This window comes from Galeopterus variegatus, unplaced genomic scaffold (assembly GCF_000696425.1).
Source record: "Galeopterus variegatus unplaced genomic scaffold, G_variegatus-3.0.2 Scaffold1098, whole genome shotgun sequence".
Classification (NCBI taxonomy): Eukaryota; Metazoa; Chordata; class Mammalia; order Dermoptera; family Cynocephalidae; genus Galeopterus; species Galeopterus variegatus.
The window spans coordinates 307,399-324,621 of NW_007727209.1; the positions used below are offsets into that span (position 1 = coordinate 307,399).

The 17,223-nt window shown below is 40.1% G+C and overlaps 1 protein-coding gene across 2 annotated transcripts in view; it reads left to right on the forward strand.

Moving 5' to 3' along the window:
* CRADD (CASP2 and RIPK1 domain containing adaptor with death domain) overlaps positions 1-15,923 on the forward strand; it is a 176,342-nt gene extending 160,419 nt beyond the window's left edge. For both annotated transcript variants that reach the window (XM_008574769.1, XM_008574768.1), the window contains exon 3: positions 15,170-15,923. In XM_008574769.1, coding sequence (XP_008572991.1) covers positions 15,170-15,471 — 302 coding nt within the window. In that variant the 3' untranslated portion in view covers positions 15,472-15,923. The remainder of the gene's footprint in view (positions 1-15,169) is intronic.
* The last annotated feature ends 1,300 nt before the right edge of the window (positions 15,924-17,223 follow it).

The window sequence follows — 17,223 nt, forward strand, 5'->3', positions numbered from 1 at the left end:
TTTGGTCTTATCAGTAAGCCACTCCACCCAGCTGAACTCCATCAAAGAAATACGCTTTTGTTGCCTGAAGTCAACTGCCTTCTAAGTATTACTGATGATCTTACCCTTCCTCTAAGCAGGTTTAGGACTAATGAGGAAAACTTAAATTAATCAGAGTTGTTATTTTATAATTTATAAGATGCAATCGAAGCTTCTTAAACAACTCTCTCTTTACTCTTTCCTGCTCAGGAAACGGCAGCAAAGATAATATCAAGGGACCACAGGCCAGCTTGTTTTCTTCAGTTTGAATATCAGTTTAAATATTTATGTATTTGATCTTGAAGATTAAAAGAAAGTTACAAGTATTTTTTAATTGAAATATAATTGGTTATACATATTTATGGGACAGGTATTTTAAAACAATTCTGAAAATTTTGGAGAACAATCATCAGTGGGAAATTATGCGATTAAGGAGCTCATTTTTTTCTTAGAAAAGGGAAAAAACTCAAAACTTTATATCCACACAGTGTAACTTCTACATAGAGGAATCGTTAATGTCTTTTGCTAGTGTGCTGTGAAGAAGCAGTGTTGTCATTAATGCTGAGAATTTATATTAGTTATCTGTGTGTTATGGTGAACCAACAAGGCACTTTGGAATTCTGTCTCTCAAAAACTACACTCTGCTTTTAATTTCAAGAGATAGTTTTCAGTACATGTGATTTTTGTCATCTGCCAAAGATTTACGACTTAGTAATATTAGAAGCGGGGCTATGACTTTCATGGGCCAAAGTCACTTTTGCCTTTGTGGGCCCCTTTCTCCCGAAAATAATATTTAAAAATTACATTTTATGATTATGTTGATATAAAGATGAATATATTAATATTATATATTCAAACATTGTCTTTTGACCTAAAGTTCATTTTTTCTTCTGCTTGTAAAATAAATTAAAAATTTTTTATGAGTTCCAAAAAAGCATTGTGAGTCTTGGCACTGTCCCCGCTGTGCCGATAAGTTGGGCCTGATTAGAAGTTATTATTTTTTCCTCTTCATGTTTTTAAAATGTGCTTTTGTATTTTAACTTCCTTTTTTAAAAAAAAAAAAATAAGAGAAAAGCCAACTCTGTATCTATAAGAGCAGCTTTATTAAATTCAATAAGCAACTGCATATTTGGTTAAGAATGAGCTATATCGGCTCTGACCTATATCAACAACTATTCTGAATAAGATGCAAAAGATTTTTAAAAACCCGGTAAAACAGAAATATATGTCCTTTACATAACTGCTTCAAACCAACTACATGCACTGAAGCTTCTGTAGCTATTATGAGCTATCTAAGGCATAAGTGCTCCAATCAGCATTTACCCATTTTGTAGTTTCAAACAGTATATAATGATCATGAAATATCACATTTTCTCCTCCTCTAATCCCCCTTCCTTTCCTATAGCAGTGTAAAAACTTGTTTATCTCTTTTTTGGCACCCAGTGGTTTTAAAGCTTAAAGGTAGAAGGTCAGGGGTTATTTTTCATTCATTCGGATTCTCATGACTTTCCTATGTTATAAAAATGATACGTGCTCATTATAAGGAATTCAAAGAATGCAGAAAAGTAAAAAGAAAAAAATCATGTCCTGTCATTCAGAAATAAGCCTCATAAACGTTAAGTGAACGTAGTGTTGGACGTCTTTGTAAGCATGTTTGCAGATGAGAAGATGGATGGATCAATGGATGGACAGATGGGTGGATGGATGGATGGATGGACAGATATGCTTTCATGTAAGTGGGATTATATGATATATACTAATTTTTAAACTCAAAAACCATTACATTTAATTTTACTTGAATTTAACTGGAAAAAAGAAACTAAGTGAGAATTAAGCAATTACTGAACTTTGAATAAACATTTTTTCACAGTAAGAAATGTTATTTTTTCCTTCTAAGCTTGGGAAAAGAGGTGATGAAGAACTTGCTGGATTTGATTTTGTGTTTTTTTCCAATTAGAAATTTCTGTGGCAGATGTTGCTGTTCACCCAGTTCTCTTCTGGGATATAGGAGAATCATACTTCCTCACTCCCTTCAAGTTAGGTGTGACCTTGTGACTTGTTTTAGCCACAGAACATGAGCAGAAATGACCAGTGTCACTTACAGATGGATGCATTTCATTGCCAGGTCTCCAGTCTCTCACCTTTCTTCTCCTGTCTCATTGAGCATGGATGCCTGTGTTAATGCAGAGGGGCACCCGTGAGCACGTGGAGGGCATTGCCCTGAGGAGCCACAAGGCCTACCATGTGGAGTGTGAGCACAAGTGAGCTCTTGTTCTAAGTCACTGAGATTTAGGACTTGTTTCTACCCGTAGAGAACTTAGTCTATCCTGACTACTACCATTTCCATGTTAGCCGGTGCTGATTTCCTCCCTGCCACGATGAATGAGATCATACGCACTCTCGCTCTCCTTTCTTCCCTTCTAGATTTTGGTTAGTTACATTGTTATTTTCACACAGTCAAGGTATATACTATTTACATTCTATTCTCTAATATAGTTATGATTTCGATGAATTATATTATTATTTTCATATAATCGAAGTATATAACATTATGTTCTGCTCAGTTTTAAATTAGTTTTACATTTAAATGAATTCAGTGCCCAGTACTGATCTTTTCCCTATGACTTTCCTATTACTGATACCAAGGAGCAGATCCTGGGGTTTAGTGGAGACTGCCTGGCAGAAGAGCTTTCTGCCCCAGAGGGGAGGTACTTTATCATTTGCCTTGGTGAGAATTGCCACACATGGTGATATGAAAAGCAGACTGGCTTTCAGCAGTTTCATTACTGATTTTAAATTCTCTATAAATAGTACGTCCTTTATTGCCTGCCTCTGAAGCAAACCAATTTCCCCTACCCCCGTTGGTATTGCACTGCTAATAAAAACTGAATTTGTCACTGAGAACTTCAACGTAAAAAATGCTAAACAATTTATTTCAGGTCGAAGGAAAGTTATGAAATTTCTGAGATGCAAGTTAAATTGAAGAGCAAAGAAAATGTAAACATATGGGTAAATCTATTTTTTTTTTTTTTTTTTTTTTGCTGCTGGACGGTACAGGGATCTGAACCCTTGACTTTGGTGTTATAACACTGAGTTCTAACCAACTAGGCTAACCAGCCAGCTAGCTCATCAAGAATCTTGAAGGAGGGCTCATGAGTTGTGAAGTTTTGGTCTTTTTTCAGGTTCAAGAATATCTAATGATTACCTTTATATTTGAATATCATCTTGGCTAGGAATAATATTCATACACTGTACTATATTCCCCGTAGACTTTTTGAGGACTTAGTTCTTTATCTTTTGCATTTAAAGTGTTGTTGAAAAATTTGACTGGCTTTCCCCTCCTTGCTTTTATTTATTGAAGAATTATTTTTTGGAACTGGAAATTCAATTCTTTAACCAGAGTATGTCTCACAATTGATTGTTCCATATCCATTTTTTTCTAAAAACAGAATATGCTCTTTCAACTTAGAGGTTCTGTTGCTCACTTATTTTTTTTTTTTATTTATTTTTTTGTCCTTTTTGAGACTGGCCGCGCCACGCTCAGCCAGTGAGCGCTGTGAGCGCACTGGTCATCCCTATATAGGATCCCAACCCACGGCGGGAGCACTGCTGCACTCCCAGCGCCTCACTCTCCCGAGTGCGCCACGGGCTCGGCCCAACTCACTTATTTTAAGGATGTTTTCTTGTATTAGTTCTTTGAATGCTTTGGGCTGGGTTTTCTATTTCAGGAATGCCCATTATTAACCTTTTAATGGATTATATTTTTCTCTCCTTCGTATCTATCATTCTTTGTAAGTGCTTTTTATCTCTGATTAAAGCCTTTCTGGAATATAAATAATGTTGAATCATGTTAATTCCATTCCTTGATGTTTCTCATTTTTTACTAGTTTCATAATGATGCTATTTTAGTTCTTAATTTATCACGTTAGTGTGGCAAGCTTTCTTTTAAATCTCATTTTATTATTTGATTATCTCATTGTTAAGCTCAGTTTTACTATATTCTTGTTCCTATTATGTTCTTATTAAGTTGTTCTATGACACAAAATACTGTCTCTTATTTCTTGGAGATTGTGGGGTTTTGGTTTTGGCCAGTTTTCTTCTACATAATGTTACATTTTAAAAATCATTGTTACAACAGTATGTCACTCGACTGCCATGCTGTGCCATCCCATCTTGCTGGTGTTTGTGCAGCTGTGTCTAGACTGTGGTGCTCTGATCTACTGGAGTGATTTCTCCTTGACACTCTTCTGATCCCTGTGCATTGCTCCTCGAGGACCGGACATTTCCTTCCTGTCTACATTTCTACTGCTTATGGGCATGTGTAGGCAGGGGAGGGAGCTCAACCGAGTTGCACATGTGATCTACTGGAGTGATTTCTCCTTGACACTCTTCTGATCCCTGTGCATTGCTCCTCGAGGACTGGACATTTCCTTCCTGTCTACATTTCTACTGCTTATGGGCATGTGTAGGCAGGGGAGGGAGCTCAGCCGAGTTGCACATGAGTGGGACACGCTGTGACACCTGTGCTCTGCAGTCCGTGTTCACATTTCCGATCTCCCCATCTCTCTGTGTGGCAGTTATCATCTCCATTCTACTGAAGTCAGAAGCGAAAAAATGATAAGAAAACCCACTTCATTTGTTCCTTTTCAGATTTGGAGATAGTAAAGTGAATCCCTTCGAGTAGAGTTTTGTTGAATAATTGATACAGCTTCAGGGAGGTAGGAATTGGAAGGTGGTTCAGGCATCTTTTTGACATTACCTTTGCTCATTTCCTTAGATAATGAGGGGATAGAGGCTCTAGGATCAGGCCGCACTTTGCCATCTTTACCTAGAAGTCTCTCTTTTCAAATCAAACGTGGATGTGGGAGGGGAGAGTTCCTTGTGGCCCAGTTCAGTATAGAAAGGAGTAGCAGCCTACCTCTAACCTTGACAATATTTGACTGTTATGGAGTCACCCTCTATTTAATTTTCTATTCACTCACAGTGAATTATGCGGTGTAATTTCTTTGGCTTTTAAGTGCTAAGTAAACTAAAAGTAGGAGTACTTGGTAATGCGGTAACACTGTAGCTAGAGAGTAGAGAGCAGATCTAAATGATTATGTTGTAATTTTTTAAGTTCATTCATTTATCCAATAAATATGTAGTAAGTGCTTACTGTGTGCGAGGCTCTATTCTGGGTGTCTGGAATATATCAGGGAGTAAAATGGACAAAAAGCTGCCCCGCCTGCGAGGAGCTTCCATTCTAGCAGGCAGGAGTTGGGGGATAGGGTGGGGGGTGGAGAGCAGATAGCAACAATAAATAGAGCACATCTATAAAACACATCATACGTATGAAGTGTGGACAAGAGGAATCAGGGTGGCTGCACTGAGAAGTCACATTTTGGAGACAGTCAGTGGGCGAGGGCTCCCAGGCAAGGGAACAGCAATGCAAGGCTCTGTGCAAGGCTGGCAGGTGGGTCCAAGGAGCAGGACAAATGACAAGTTCATGGAGCTGTCAGGTCCCTGCGAGAGCAAGAGACAAATGAATGCCCACCAAGTTGTAACATGAACTTTTAAAGTTTTTTTACTGTTTTGAAAAAATTTATTGTATCAAATACTCATTTCACTGTACCCCCCCATGGAAGGATAAGTTTCCACATATGATCTTTAAAAAGCAGAAACAAATAAACAAAAATTATTACTAAAAACCCAAAAGCCTTGGTTCTTTCTTGGAAGATACGTAGGGGAAACTGACACAATAATAAATGATTACTTATTGATTTAGTGAGAAATCAAAAATCATAAGATCTGTGGAAAGTCACAAAATTACTTCTAAAAAAGGTAGTATTGTATGACATGTTATATCTAAATGAGGTCTTGGAAGTCATCTGGTTTTCCCTTTTACAAGTGAGAAAACAATCTGAGAGATGCTAAGTGACTTATCCTAAGCTATATGACTAGCTGGCAGATTCAAATTTAGACATTACCCAGGCCTGCTAATTCTTAGTCCAGAGCTGTGTCCACCCTACCTCCTGCCTTTTAATTCAGTGAGAACTCAATTTTGCTAACAGTTTTGTTATTGACCTTCCACAGGCTTGATAGTCAAATCAAGTTTTCCATTATAATAAGTAGAATTTATTTGTATTTTTAACATGGCCTTGTTCTTTGGAGTATGCTGTCACTTCATCATCCTGGAAATCGGTTTTAGAAAGAGCAAACAGTTGATTTCTCCACTCTCTGTGGGGATCAGATTGTTCTCTGTGATTATCTATCAGAACAAGGGGTTCTAAATAATTTTCTTTTCAAGGTGCTCTTTTTTCCTTACCAGGCAACTGGTCCTTCAGCAGAAGGGATTTTTCTGCAGAGCCATTGCACTCAGAGACCATGTTAACACACGAGTTCTGGGAGGTGACCAGTCAGGTTAGCTTTTCCAGCCTGGAACGAACACACACACACACACACACACACACACACACCAGGACTGCTGGGTTATAAGGAATATGTATATTTGTTAGCACAAGTAATGAAACTGCACAAACAACCTGATGCATGTCTCATATGGGTCTTTTTCACAATTTTTCTTGGGTTCATATGTATTACTAGGAAACAGATTGTGTAGTGCATTCAGTTTTACCCACGGTGCCAGCTTCCTGTCTAGAATGACTGCCCATCTTTGTCCCCATCACATCCCAGCCAAAACTTGGTTTTGTCTAGATTTCTGTGCTTTGGCGTTTCCAGTTTGGGTCACCTATTCGTACCTTTGTTCTTTTTCCGATGGAGGTCCTTACCTTTTCTGTTGGTTTTCAGGAGTACCTTATACAGTCTACACAGTATTTCCTTATTGGTTTTAGACATTTAACAAGGATCTTTTCCCATTCTGTTCTGTCATCTTGAATCATGGTCTCCTTTGCTGAGCAGAAATCTTTAATTTTGTTGTGAAAAAAATTCATCTTTCAGGGATTAATTTAAAAAAATCCTTTCCCACAAACGTTTATAGATACTCCTACATCATTTTCCACAAACCTTATGGTTTTACCTGTTATGTTTGGGCCTTCATCCACGTGGAATTCATCACTGTTTATGGTGTGATGTCAAAGACCAGTTTTCTTTCTCTATATATAATTAGCTAGTTTCCCCCAGTTTGGGGAAAGTCTCTCTTTTCCCCATTATGGAATTTTAATTGTCATTATAAGAATTGTCATATTTATGTGATAATAATGATTATCCCACCTAGCTCATGAATGACTCTCTTTATTCAGCTCTTGCTTTATGTCTTTTAATAAGGCTTAAAATTTTCCCCATAGAGGTCTTATGTGGTCTTCACTAATTTAATTCTTAGATCTTTTATACTTCTCATGGCTTATTTTTAAATTATATTTTATATTTGATTATAGCTAAAGTGTTAAAATGCTATTTTGTTGGGTTTTGTTTTAAATTGATCTTGTATCTGGTAATTTTGCTCAATCCTCTTATTCTAGTGGATTGTCTATGCTGGTCTTTTTCTACAAATTAGGTCCTATTGTCTGAAAATAGAGATAATTTTATCTCTTCCCTTTAAATGCTTATACCCAATTCCTTTTTCTTTATACCATTGGCCAGGACCTCCAATGCTGTATTACATGGTAATGGAGGTAGGGGGCATCCTTGTCTTGTTCCTATTCTTAAAGGGAATACATTTAGATATTCTACATTAAATCAAATGTTTATTAAAGGCTTTTACAATCTCTGCCAAGTTAAGAAAGTCCCTCATATTCTGAATTTTTAAATATTTTTTAAAAATCATAGATAGGTGTCAAACTTTATCAAATGCTTTTTGTAATTTTTAAGATAAGAATGACTTTCCTCTTTATTGATATGTTGAGTTAATTGATAGATTTTATGATGTGAAAATTATTATAAACCTGGAATAAATTCTACTTTTTTATGATATGTTATTTTCATTCATGATAAATTCATGACATATTATTTAGGTTCAATTAGTTAATATTTTATTCAGGATTTTTGCTTCTAAAATCATAACTGAAGCAGGCCTGAATTTTTTTTTTCTTGTATTCCTCTTATCGTGTTTGGAATAAAAGGTGCATAAACCTCATAAAATCAGCTAGGTAGCTTTTCTTCATTTTCTATTTTCTAGAACAACTTACATAAGATAGAAAATTAAACATTTCATTAGTGTTTGATAGAGCTCACCTGTAAAACCATCAGGTCCTAGGGCTTTTTGGCAGGGGAGGGATTTGTTTGCCATTTCAAAGTATTTGATACTTTGTTTTATTCAAATTTTCTATTTTTTTTTCTGTACCATTATCCAAAATTTGTGAGTGTTTGGAGGTCATTGTTCACCAAATTTTCATTCCTCCCACCCTGTGAGAAGATTTAATTCCATCCTGTTGGTGTTGAGCATGGCCACATGTCTTGCATTGATCAATGGAACATTAGTGGACTTCATTAGTGAGCAGAAGCCTTAAATGTCTTAAGGCAAGGGTTAGCCTTTAACTCCTAAAAAGTGGCTGCACTAGAAGGGAACAGTCTCTTAGCTCCATTTTTTCCCTAGTCCAGCAAACCTGAAGCATCTGACACTTCCATCAGTGCCAGAGTCTCACTGCAACTGTGGGTTGGGGTGACTTGTCTATTAGCAGACTCTCCAGAGGAATGTGTATAGTTTTTAACAATGCTACCATGTCCAACTGAGTCACTGTCATAAAGAATTCATATCTGCTTATAACATTTTCAGTTGTTTTACAAAAACTGAAGCTAAAAGAGGAGTATTACAGTTAAAGCCCTTTCTGTTATTCTAGACCCCTGACTGCAGATTTAGCTGACTCTCCCAGCATCAGTTTACATGTCTGTCGGGTGTCTTCTTTAGTCCATGGTCTTCAGCCTCTGCACCCTGATTAGTTCCTCTTCTCAGGTCTTTTTAAAGGTGGTCACATATCATAGCATGCAGGGCAAAAGGGGGAGTTTGACCCAATAGGACGCTGGGCCTGTGGGCTTTCCTTCACTTGGAGAACCCACATCCAGCCAGTAGTAAATAGGGAATGCTGTTTGCACGGAGATGTGTTGGAAGAGATGGTTTTTTTCTAGAACAAGTAAAGTCAGAAACACATACAAGTGGAGATGGTAAGTCAGAAACTTGACTTGGAAGACCATTTCCTTTAACATTAGGATCAGCTCCTTGGGAAGTGCACATAGAGTTCCCTTTTGTGCTCAGTAAGGGGCTAGAGATTGGGGGAGGAGGTCACAGAAGAAGAACACACGTCTCTGCCATAAGGAGTTGGGAGACAGTAATGTTATATATAAAACATAGAAAAAGTATAAATGAAAATTTAGGCCTTATTCTAAATGCAATAGGAATTGGAAAGGAGGATTTTAAGTTTGAGCCAGAACAGCTATTGATAGGTATGGGTGAGGGAGAGGGACATAGTTGGAGGGGAGGGAACACTATGTTGTTTTCCCTCATGTAATGACCCACAGAGATGGGGGATGGAGGGGTGTGAGGGTAAGAGGGGGCATGAAGGGTGGGGAAGGGATTACCCCATCCCTTCAAGTGGATCCTTGGCTTCATTGTGGTAGATGAGTTTATCAGCGTACATTGTTCCTTTTGAAACAGATGAGCTTTAACTTCATTGAGACTGGGATTAAAAGATTGCAGGAAAAATTTAGGATCTGCATAAGGGAGAGCAATTTGTTAGTATAAAAGGAATTAAATTCTTGCTTAGGTTTTTAAAAACTAGGATAGATATTCTTAAGCCACAGCGTCTAGTGGTTCTTAACCAGGGATAGTACTGCCTCACCCCAGAGTATGTGAACTTGTGTGCTCGTGGGGGAGTGGGAGGTGTTACTAGCAATTAGTAGGCTCAAGCCAGGGATGCCCTACCATGTACTGGGGAAAGCCCTGCACAGCACACCGTCTGCCTGGAATGTCAGTGTTGCACTTGTGGAGAAACACTGGCCTTCTCAAACTTCAGTCATTTGGGTTCTGCTTGTGCAATTTTTGCCATATCTGTGTACCACTAATTTAATGCTTGTCTTTTATTTTTTAATTGATTTTTTATTTGCTTTTTGTCATTCTATATCTGCTTTTTGTTTACTTTTTATTTACTTATCTTAATCCTTGCAATCATGGGTTTGAAATGCTACTTATACTTCTCCAATCATACTACAATAGACACATGACTATTGTAATACAGAATGTTCATCCATGTTCCTCTTGGCATCATCTTGGTATGCACACTAGCTTCGAGAAACAGATGCCAGATGATCACACAGGATTGATTTGTAGCTTGACCTGATTTTATGTAGTATATCCTTGGGAGTTGACGCTAAGGACTCAGGGCTCTCGTTTTTAAGTAACCATGTATTCAGCAGAATTCACAAGATGAAGGGGCCTTGTAAGGATGCTTTTCCATACAGAGGTCAGGGGGCACAAGCAGCTGTTACTGCCTCTTTCTGTGTGTAAACATGTCTAGTTGGAAGGGCTTGATTTGCTTGGCAGGATGGTGCTTATATGCCAGTTATCTTTGCTCCAGCCTTTGTCCACAGACTGCTGGCCATCTCTCACGTATGTGACACTATTCACAAGGGATGTTTGTCCCTCAAAGTGCAGAAGAATCAGAGCAGATTCTGTCCTTACTTCCAAATAATTGGCTCAAAGCATGAGTTGCATTCATAGTTGGCCAGGAGGGAAGAGAATGACTGAGTATAGCAGGAACACAGATGCTCTCTCCCCAACACCCAATGAACTGAACCAAAAGGCAGCTAAAAGCAAAGACAAACCCAGCCCCAAATTCACCACCAGCAAATAAACAAACCAAAAAAACAATTACCGCTTCATACCAGGCACTTTGAAAAGTGACAGGCAGGGAAGGAAATACCCCATGCTGACTCCTCAGAGCAGTACTGGGAAAAGAAGGTGAGGGGACAAAATCCTGGGGATTCCTCCTAATACAGGTAAAGATGGAAAGAATCTGGTTGAGGAGGGGAGTAGATAGCCTTGGTAAATGTCCAAAAAAGCCCTCAACAGAAGCAGGAAGTCAACCTAGGACAAGCCATCTCCCAGTCTGTGCCAAGTTACACGAAAGAGACCGTAGGAGTGAGTATGCCCCGGTTAGGCAGAGCGGGCTCTGGTCTAAGACATTTAACCAGCTTCCAAAAGAGGACAGAGCATAGGACCCCCAGCAAGGGAGGCCCAGTGAATGCTACCTCCCCTCCATGGCAGAAAAGTGCATAGAAAGCAACAGCCAACTTCGAGTTATAGCTCAGAGGGAGAAAGACAGCTGTAAAGTAAGGACAGTGTCTACGACACTTCCGCTTGCTGCAGGAGAGCGACCAGGAGTTCTGGATGCTCATGTTGGAAGTATGAAAGATGACGATGAATGTTCTGACAACCCTGTGAAATGCTACCACAGAGGAGTGAAAGAAAGGAGCACATCTTGCAAAAATGAACGTACAACCAGTCTGGTCTGAAAGAAAACCCAGTCCTGGAAAACTCAGCCTCGCAAGTGTTTTTTGCTATAGAAGAGCTCAGTATCAATTAAGCAGAAATAAAAACCCAGAATGTAGTTATGACAAAACAACAATGGGATTCTTCTAGTTTTAATTTTTAATTGTGGTTAAATATACATAACATAAAATTTGTCATCACCATTTTTAAATGTACAGTTCAGTAGTGTTAACTACATTTGTGTTGTTTTGCAACTAAGCTCTGGAACTCTTTTTGTCTTGCAAAACTGAAACTCTACACCCATGAAATAATAACTCCCTATTCCTCCTTCCCCCAGCCTCTGGAAACTACCATGCTACTTTCTGACTGTATGAATTTGACTACATTAGGTACCTCGTGTTATTGGAATGGAATCACACAGTATGCATCCTTTTGCAACTGGCTTATTTCACTTAGCATAATGTCTCAAAGATTCATCCATGTTGGAGCATATGTAAAAATTTCCTTCCTTTTTAAGGCTGAATAATATTCCATTGTATATGTCTACCACGATTTGCTTATTCACTCACCCATTGATAGACACTTAGGTTGCTTCCACCATTTGGCTACTGTGAATAATGCTGTTGTGAACATGGTGTACAAATATCTCTTTGAGTTCCTGCTTTCAGTTATTTTGGGTATATACCTAGAAGTGGAGTTGCAGGGTTGTATTGTATGGTAATTCTCTTTTTAGCTTTTTGAGGAACAGCTGTACTGTTTCTCATAGCAGCTGTACCGTTTGGCACTCCCACCAACAGCGCACTAGGGTTCCGGTTTCTCCACATCCTTGCCAACATTTGTTATATTCTGGCTTTTGTTTTTTGTTTTATAGTAGCCATCCTAATAGGTATAAGGTGGAATGGAATTCTTAAAAGATAAAGCCAGGAAAAGAAATTGAGAACAAAAACACAGTACAAGAGTAAAACAGGAAAACACACACCCACACAACATAATAGACAGAGCTGAAAATCAAGTGAATGGCATGAGGGAAAGGAGTGAGATAATCGCAGGGAGGAGATTAAAGCAATAAGAGAAAAACTAGCAGCCGTGGAAGACAGGCAGAGTCACCCAACATACGAAGCAGAAAAAGAATACAGAGAGATGACCCAGGAACACCTTTCTGAAAGGAAGAACGAACAGAATCTTTAGTCAGAAGCTCATGCCACATACCTGGAAAAGCAGATATAGAATGGCAAAGACGTACCCCGGTCTAAAGCTTCAGTACTTTAGACCCCAGGCAGAAAAAGCAAGTTACACAAAATGTTGGATGAGCAGGTTGGTATCAGAATTGTCCGCACCAACATTCCTTACCATAAAATATGAGCAAGGTCTACAAACCTGTAAGAGGAATAAAATCATTTAAATAACATAAAATTATATTCACAATTTAAAATTCTAGTAAAAATAATATGAACTATAAATACAATAGAAAATCATTTCTTCTAAATACTAAGTTATCATTCCAGTGGAGGCAATAAGCAGACAGTGTTGACCTGAAGGAACTCAAAGAATATTGCAACCATGAGCATTTCTTGAAAAAAAACCTCCCTATGATGATATTGACCCAAATGACTCAAATCAAAATAACAGACCCAGGAGTAGAAAAGCCACGGTTGGAAAACAAAACAAAACAAAACAGTAACAACAAAAAACACTGGTTTCAATCCATTATAATGTAGACTTAAGACTAAACAATTCATGGGAGAGGGCGGGGTGGATTATTGTTACAGAAACATAAATATTAGGCACCTGACAAAATTTAAATGATATAAGCAACAAAAATCAAGAGGTGTGAGGGAAGGGAGAGGGAATGTAAAGCATTAATTAGTAGAGCATTAATATGAAAACATGTAGCCAACCCTGAAGTTTTTATAATTTTCTTCTCTGCATTAAATCCTGTGCACATGTGTGCGTGTTAAGTATTTAACTGCTGGTCAGAAAGCCATTTAGTTTCACTTCTGCTTCTTTTTCTTCTGTTAAATTCCAACAGAATTAAATAGCTCTTATTAGGAAGAAGCTCTTATATTATCATTTTTAATGAAACCATTGCTGCCTGCGTATGCTTCTAACTGTGCATGTTCATGATGAGATGCTCAGAATGAAGATCACCAACTGTAAACACAATGGCGGGATATTTGATGATTGTTTTCTTCTTAGTACTTTTCTGTGTTGCTTGAATTTTTTTAATGAGCCCATATTTTTAATAAAAGCACCCATATGTTTGTTAAGAGCCATAAAATCATTACGGTTAATATAAACTATTGATCAGTAGTGTCATCATTATTCCCATTGCTTCTTAGTCATTTTTTAAAAAATTGCAGTGAAAGAAAATTCCAGAAAGAATCCTTGGCAATATTTTTGCAACTCATCTCTAAGGTCTTGGCAACTGCTTAGAGGCCAAAGGCACGCACAGTGGGAAACATCAGCTCCTCAAATAGGATGCCTTTTGCCACCTTATTGAATCATGAATTGAAACAGTGGGCTGGCGAGTGTGGAGTGGATTGACCTGAATCCCTGTGATGCTGATGGCCAGGAAGTGTAGTACGATGTGCTATCGTACAAATGTCTGAACCTAACCAATAGCTAGCACCATCGTTTTGGGTATTTGGAGTCCCTCCAACCTCTGCACTTGGCTGCTGCTAACTCCTTTCACTTCCTGCAGAGTGTTCTCCTGCCTCTGGGCCTTTGCACATACAGTTCCTTCTGCACAGGACGCCTTTCCCCCTGTCCTCCCCCTTCACCCAGCTCCTCCTCCTCATGTTCAGGGCTTTGCTGGAGCCTCCATCCTCGGGAGTGACCCACACTAGGTTAGGACCCCTTCTGTATCACCAGTGGCTAGGTGGGGTCATGCTGAACACATTTATAACCACTCACTCAATGGCACCCTTCTTAGCAGACTGGCTTCAGGCAGAATCTAATGTAGGAAGTGCAAGGTCAGATTCTCTTGGTGCCCCTCCACACTTTCTCTTCCTCTTCTGGGCCCTGCCAGGATGGTAAATCTGCTCCTGTGGGCTCCACTGCTAGCTACGTACCCTGCTGTCCTCTCTCCCCATTACCTCACGGCCCCTCCGGTTTATTTTTCTCAGCAGGCCTCTTGGCTCCTGCCCCTGTCAGCAACTGCACCTTTTTCCTGGTAATGTTTCAAGTTTCAGCTCATCAGGAGAGCTGTTTGGTTTAGCCTCTCCCCTCCAGCATAGCCCTTCCTGCAGGGAGGAGCATTCACAGCCTTGGCTCAAGCCCTACCTCAGGGCCCACAGGCCGGGGCCAGAGGGAACTGCAGCCCCACAGCCATTCATAAATTCCCCCAGAACTCCTTGCGTGACCTCTAGTCAAGGAGATGGAAGTGGAAAATCCTGTTACAAAGCAGCATGTACAAGGTAATCCTAAGTGTATGCTTTATACATAAAAGAAAGGAGATAGACCAAATTATTATGAATGGGTTTCCCTGGTGGGGTTTCTAGTTATTTTTATTTTCTTGTTCTCAAATTTTCTGTAATAAACATTTTCATAGATGCTAAAGGGCTTTTCTTAAGCCCTGAAACATGGCCCTGTACTGAACAGTCCCCAAGAAGACTAGGAAGAGTTGTGCTCTGCCACCGGGAAGTGCTGTCCTGTTCTCCCCATGTTTCTCCTTCTGTGCCCAGCTCATGTGTTTGCTTGCTTATTTCACCTTCATGTCTTCTTCCTCCCCAGGTGACAGGGTGACTGGGATCCCCTCGCACATGCTCAACAGCTCCCCGTCGGACCGGCAGATTAACCAGCTGGCCCAGAGGCTGGGCCCCGAGTGGGAGCCTGTGGTGCTGTCTCTGGGGCTGTCCCAGACGGATATCTACCGCTGCAAGGCCAACCACCCCCACAACGTGCAGTCGCAGATGGTGGAGGCCTTCGTGCGCTGGCGACAGCGCTTCGGGAAGCAGGCCACCTTCCAGAGCCTGCACAGGGGCCTGCAGGCCGTGGAGGTGGACCCCTCAGTGCTGCAGCACATGCTGGAGTGATGGTGCCTCAATCAGTCTGTGGGGAGGGCATCCCCATGTCCCCTGGGCTGAATCCTGACTTTCACTCAGTGCAGGTGGTGTTTTGTTTTGCTTTGTTTTTTCTTTTTAATGATCCTTAGATGGAAGAAGAAAACAGAGTTCCACTTGACATTATTCGAAAGGCTGTATTACTCAGTAGATCTCCCACGTTGGCCCAACAATTCGTTGTTTTTAATTGCTTGAAGATTGTGTTCTTGTAATTGTTCAGTTTTTAATTGTGTGATTGCCTTTTAATAGACTGTTAAATCATAGTAGTTAAAAACAAACAAAAAAACATATTATCACATTACATGCAGGTGTCCTATACAGAGCACACCCACTTTTACATTGCCTGGGAACTGAACCAGGGACTTTCCTATTCATAATGATGATGATAATAAAAAGTGAATTACTGTATATAATGTGCCCTTTCATAAGAAAGTATTGTGTTGTTTTTTTTCCCTCATTTTTGGATTGCATGGATTAATGGTATAAAATTACAGTAGTCATTTCTTTGGAACAGAATTGATAGTAACAGCCAAATGGTTACTTTCCCCAGTCAAGATAAATAGCTCAGGCAGGATATCTGTATTAAATATAAGACACTAAAGCTCCATGCAAAGACCAGTTCAAATTGCAGCATGCATTCCCGAGCCCTTCATCTTTAAAAAATTGCTGAAGAAAACCTTGTGCCATTTATTTAAAGGATTTACTTGGGGGATAAAAGGGGGCATAGTCTTTCCATGGAGCTGTAATGACCGAAGTGTTGTGCTCCTAAGGAGCATGATTTAGTCTCCTGTCCTTTTATTAATAGCAATGGTGTTTATAAAACACTTTATGGCATTTTCAAGGCTTTTCATATGTGTGATCTCATTTGGACCTCTCAGTCCTGTGAGGTAGGTGGGCAGGAGTGGTGAACCTCCCCCTGTAGAGAGATGAAGTGATCTGATTGGGGTGAGTGAGCCTCAGCACTGGCCCTGCATGCCCTTTCCAGCTGCGCCCCATGGCTTCTCCCCCTCTCTATTGCATGCTAAGAAGCTTGGGTCCTGCTCCCCAGCCGCTAGCTGCATCACCTTGGACAAGTGGCTTAACCTCCCTAAGCCTCAGTTTCCTCGCTGATAGAATGGGGAGATGATTGTACCCATCTCCAAGATCTTTGTGATGCTAAAAGCAATAGTGTCTGCTAAGGGCACAGCCAGAGCTGGCCTGTAGTCAGCTCTCGGGAAATGGTAGCTTAACAGCTACCAATGCTGCCATGGCTGAACCTGCAGTTCAGAGACAAAGCTGAATGGTGGCTAAAGCTGAGGGCACCATCGGAAGACCTGCTGTTGTCATGTTTCTTGCTAAGCTTTAAAATGTGACGTGATTTTATTAACTCTACAGTGTGTCCAGTCTGTGATCCGTCCTTCTCAATAATTGGGGAATCTATTTCCTAATTCTAGTGTAACTCAGGGTTTTTCAAAAAGGGGAAAAAGTGGGCCGGCCCGGTGGCGCACTGCTACAGTGCGCCGCTTGGGAAGCGCGGCAGCGCTCCCGCCGAGGGTTCGGATCCCACATACAGACCGGCCGCTCACTGGCTGAGCGAGGTGCGGGGGTAACACCGAAGGTTGCAATCCCGTTGCCGGTCCCAGTCCAGTACGGGCGCGACACTGAGGGTTGCGAGCGACACTGAGGGTTGCGATCCGTTGCCAGTCATGAAAAAAGACAGAGGGAAAAAAAAAAGGGGGGGGGGGG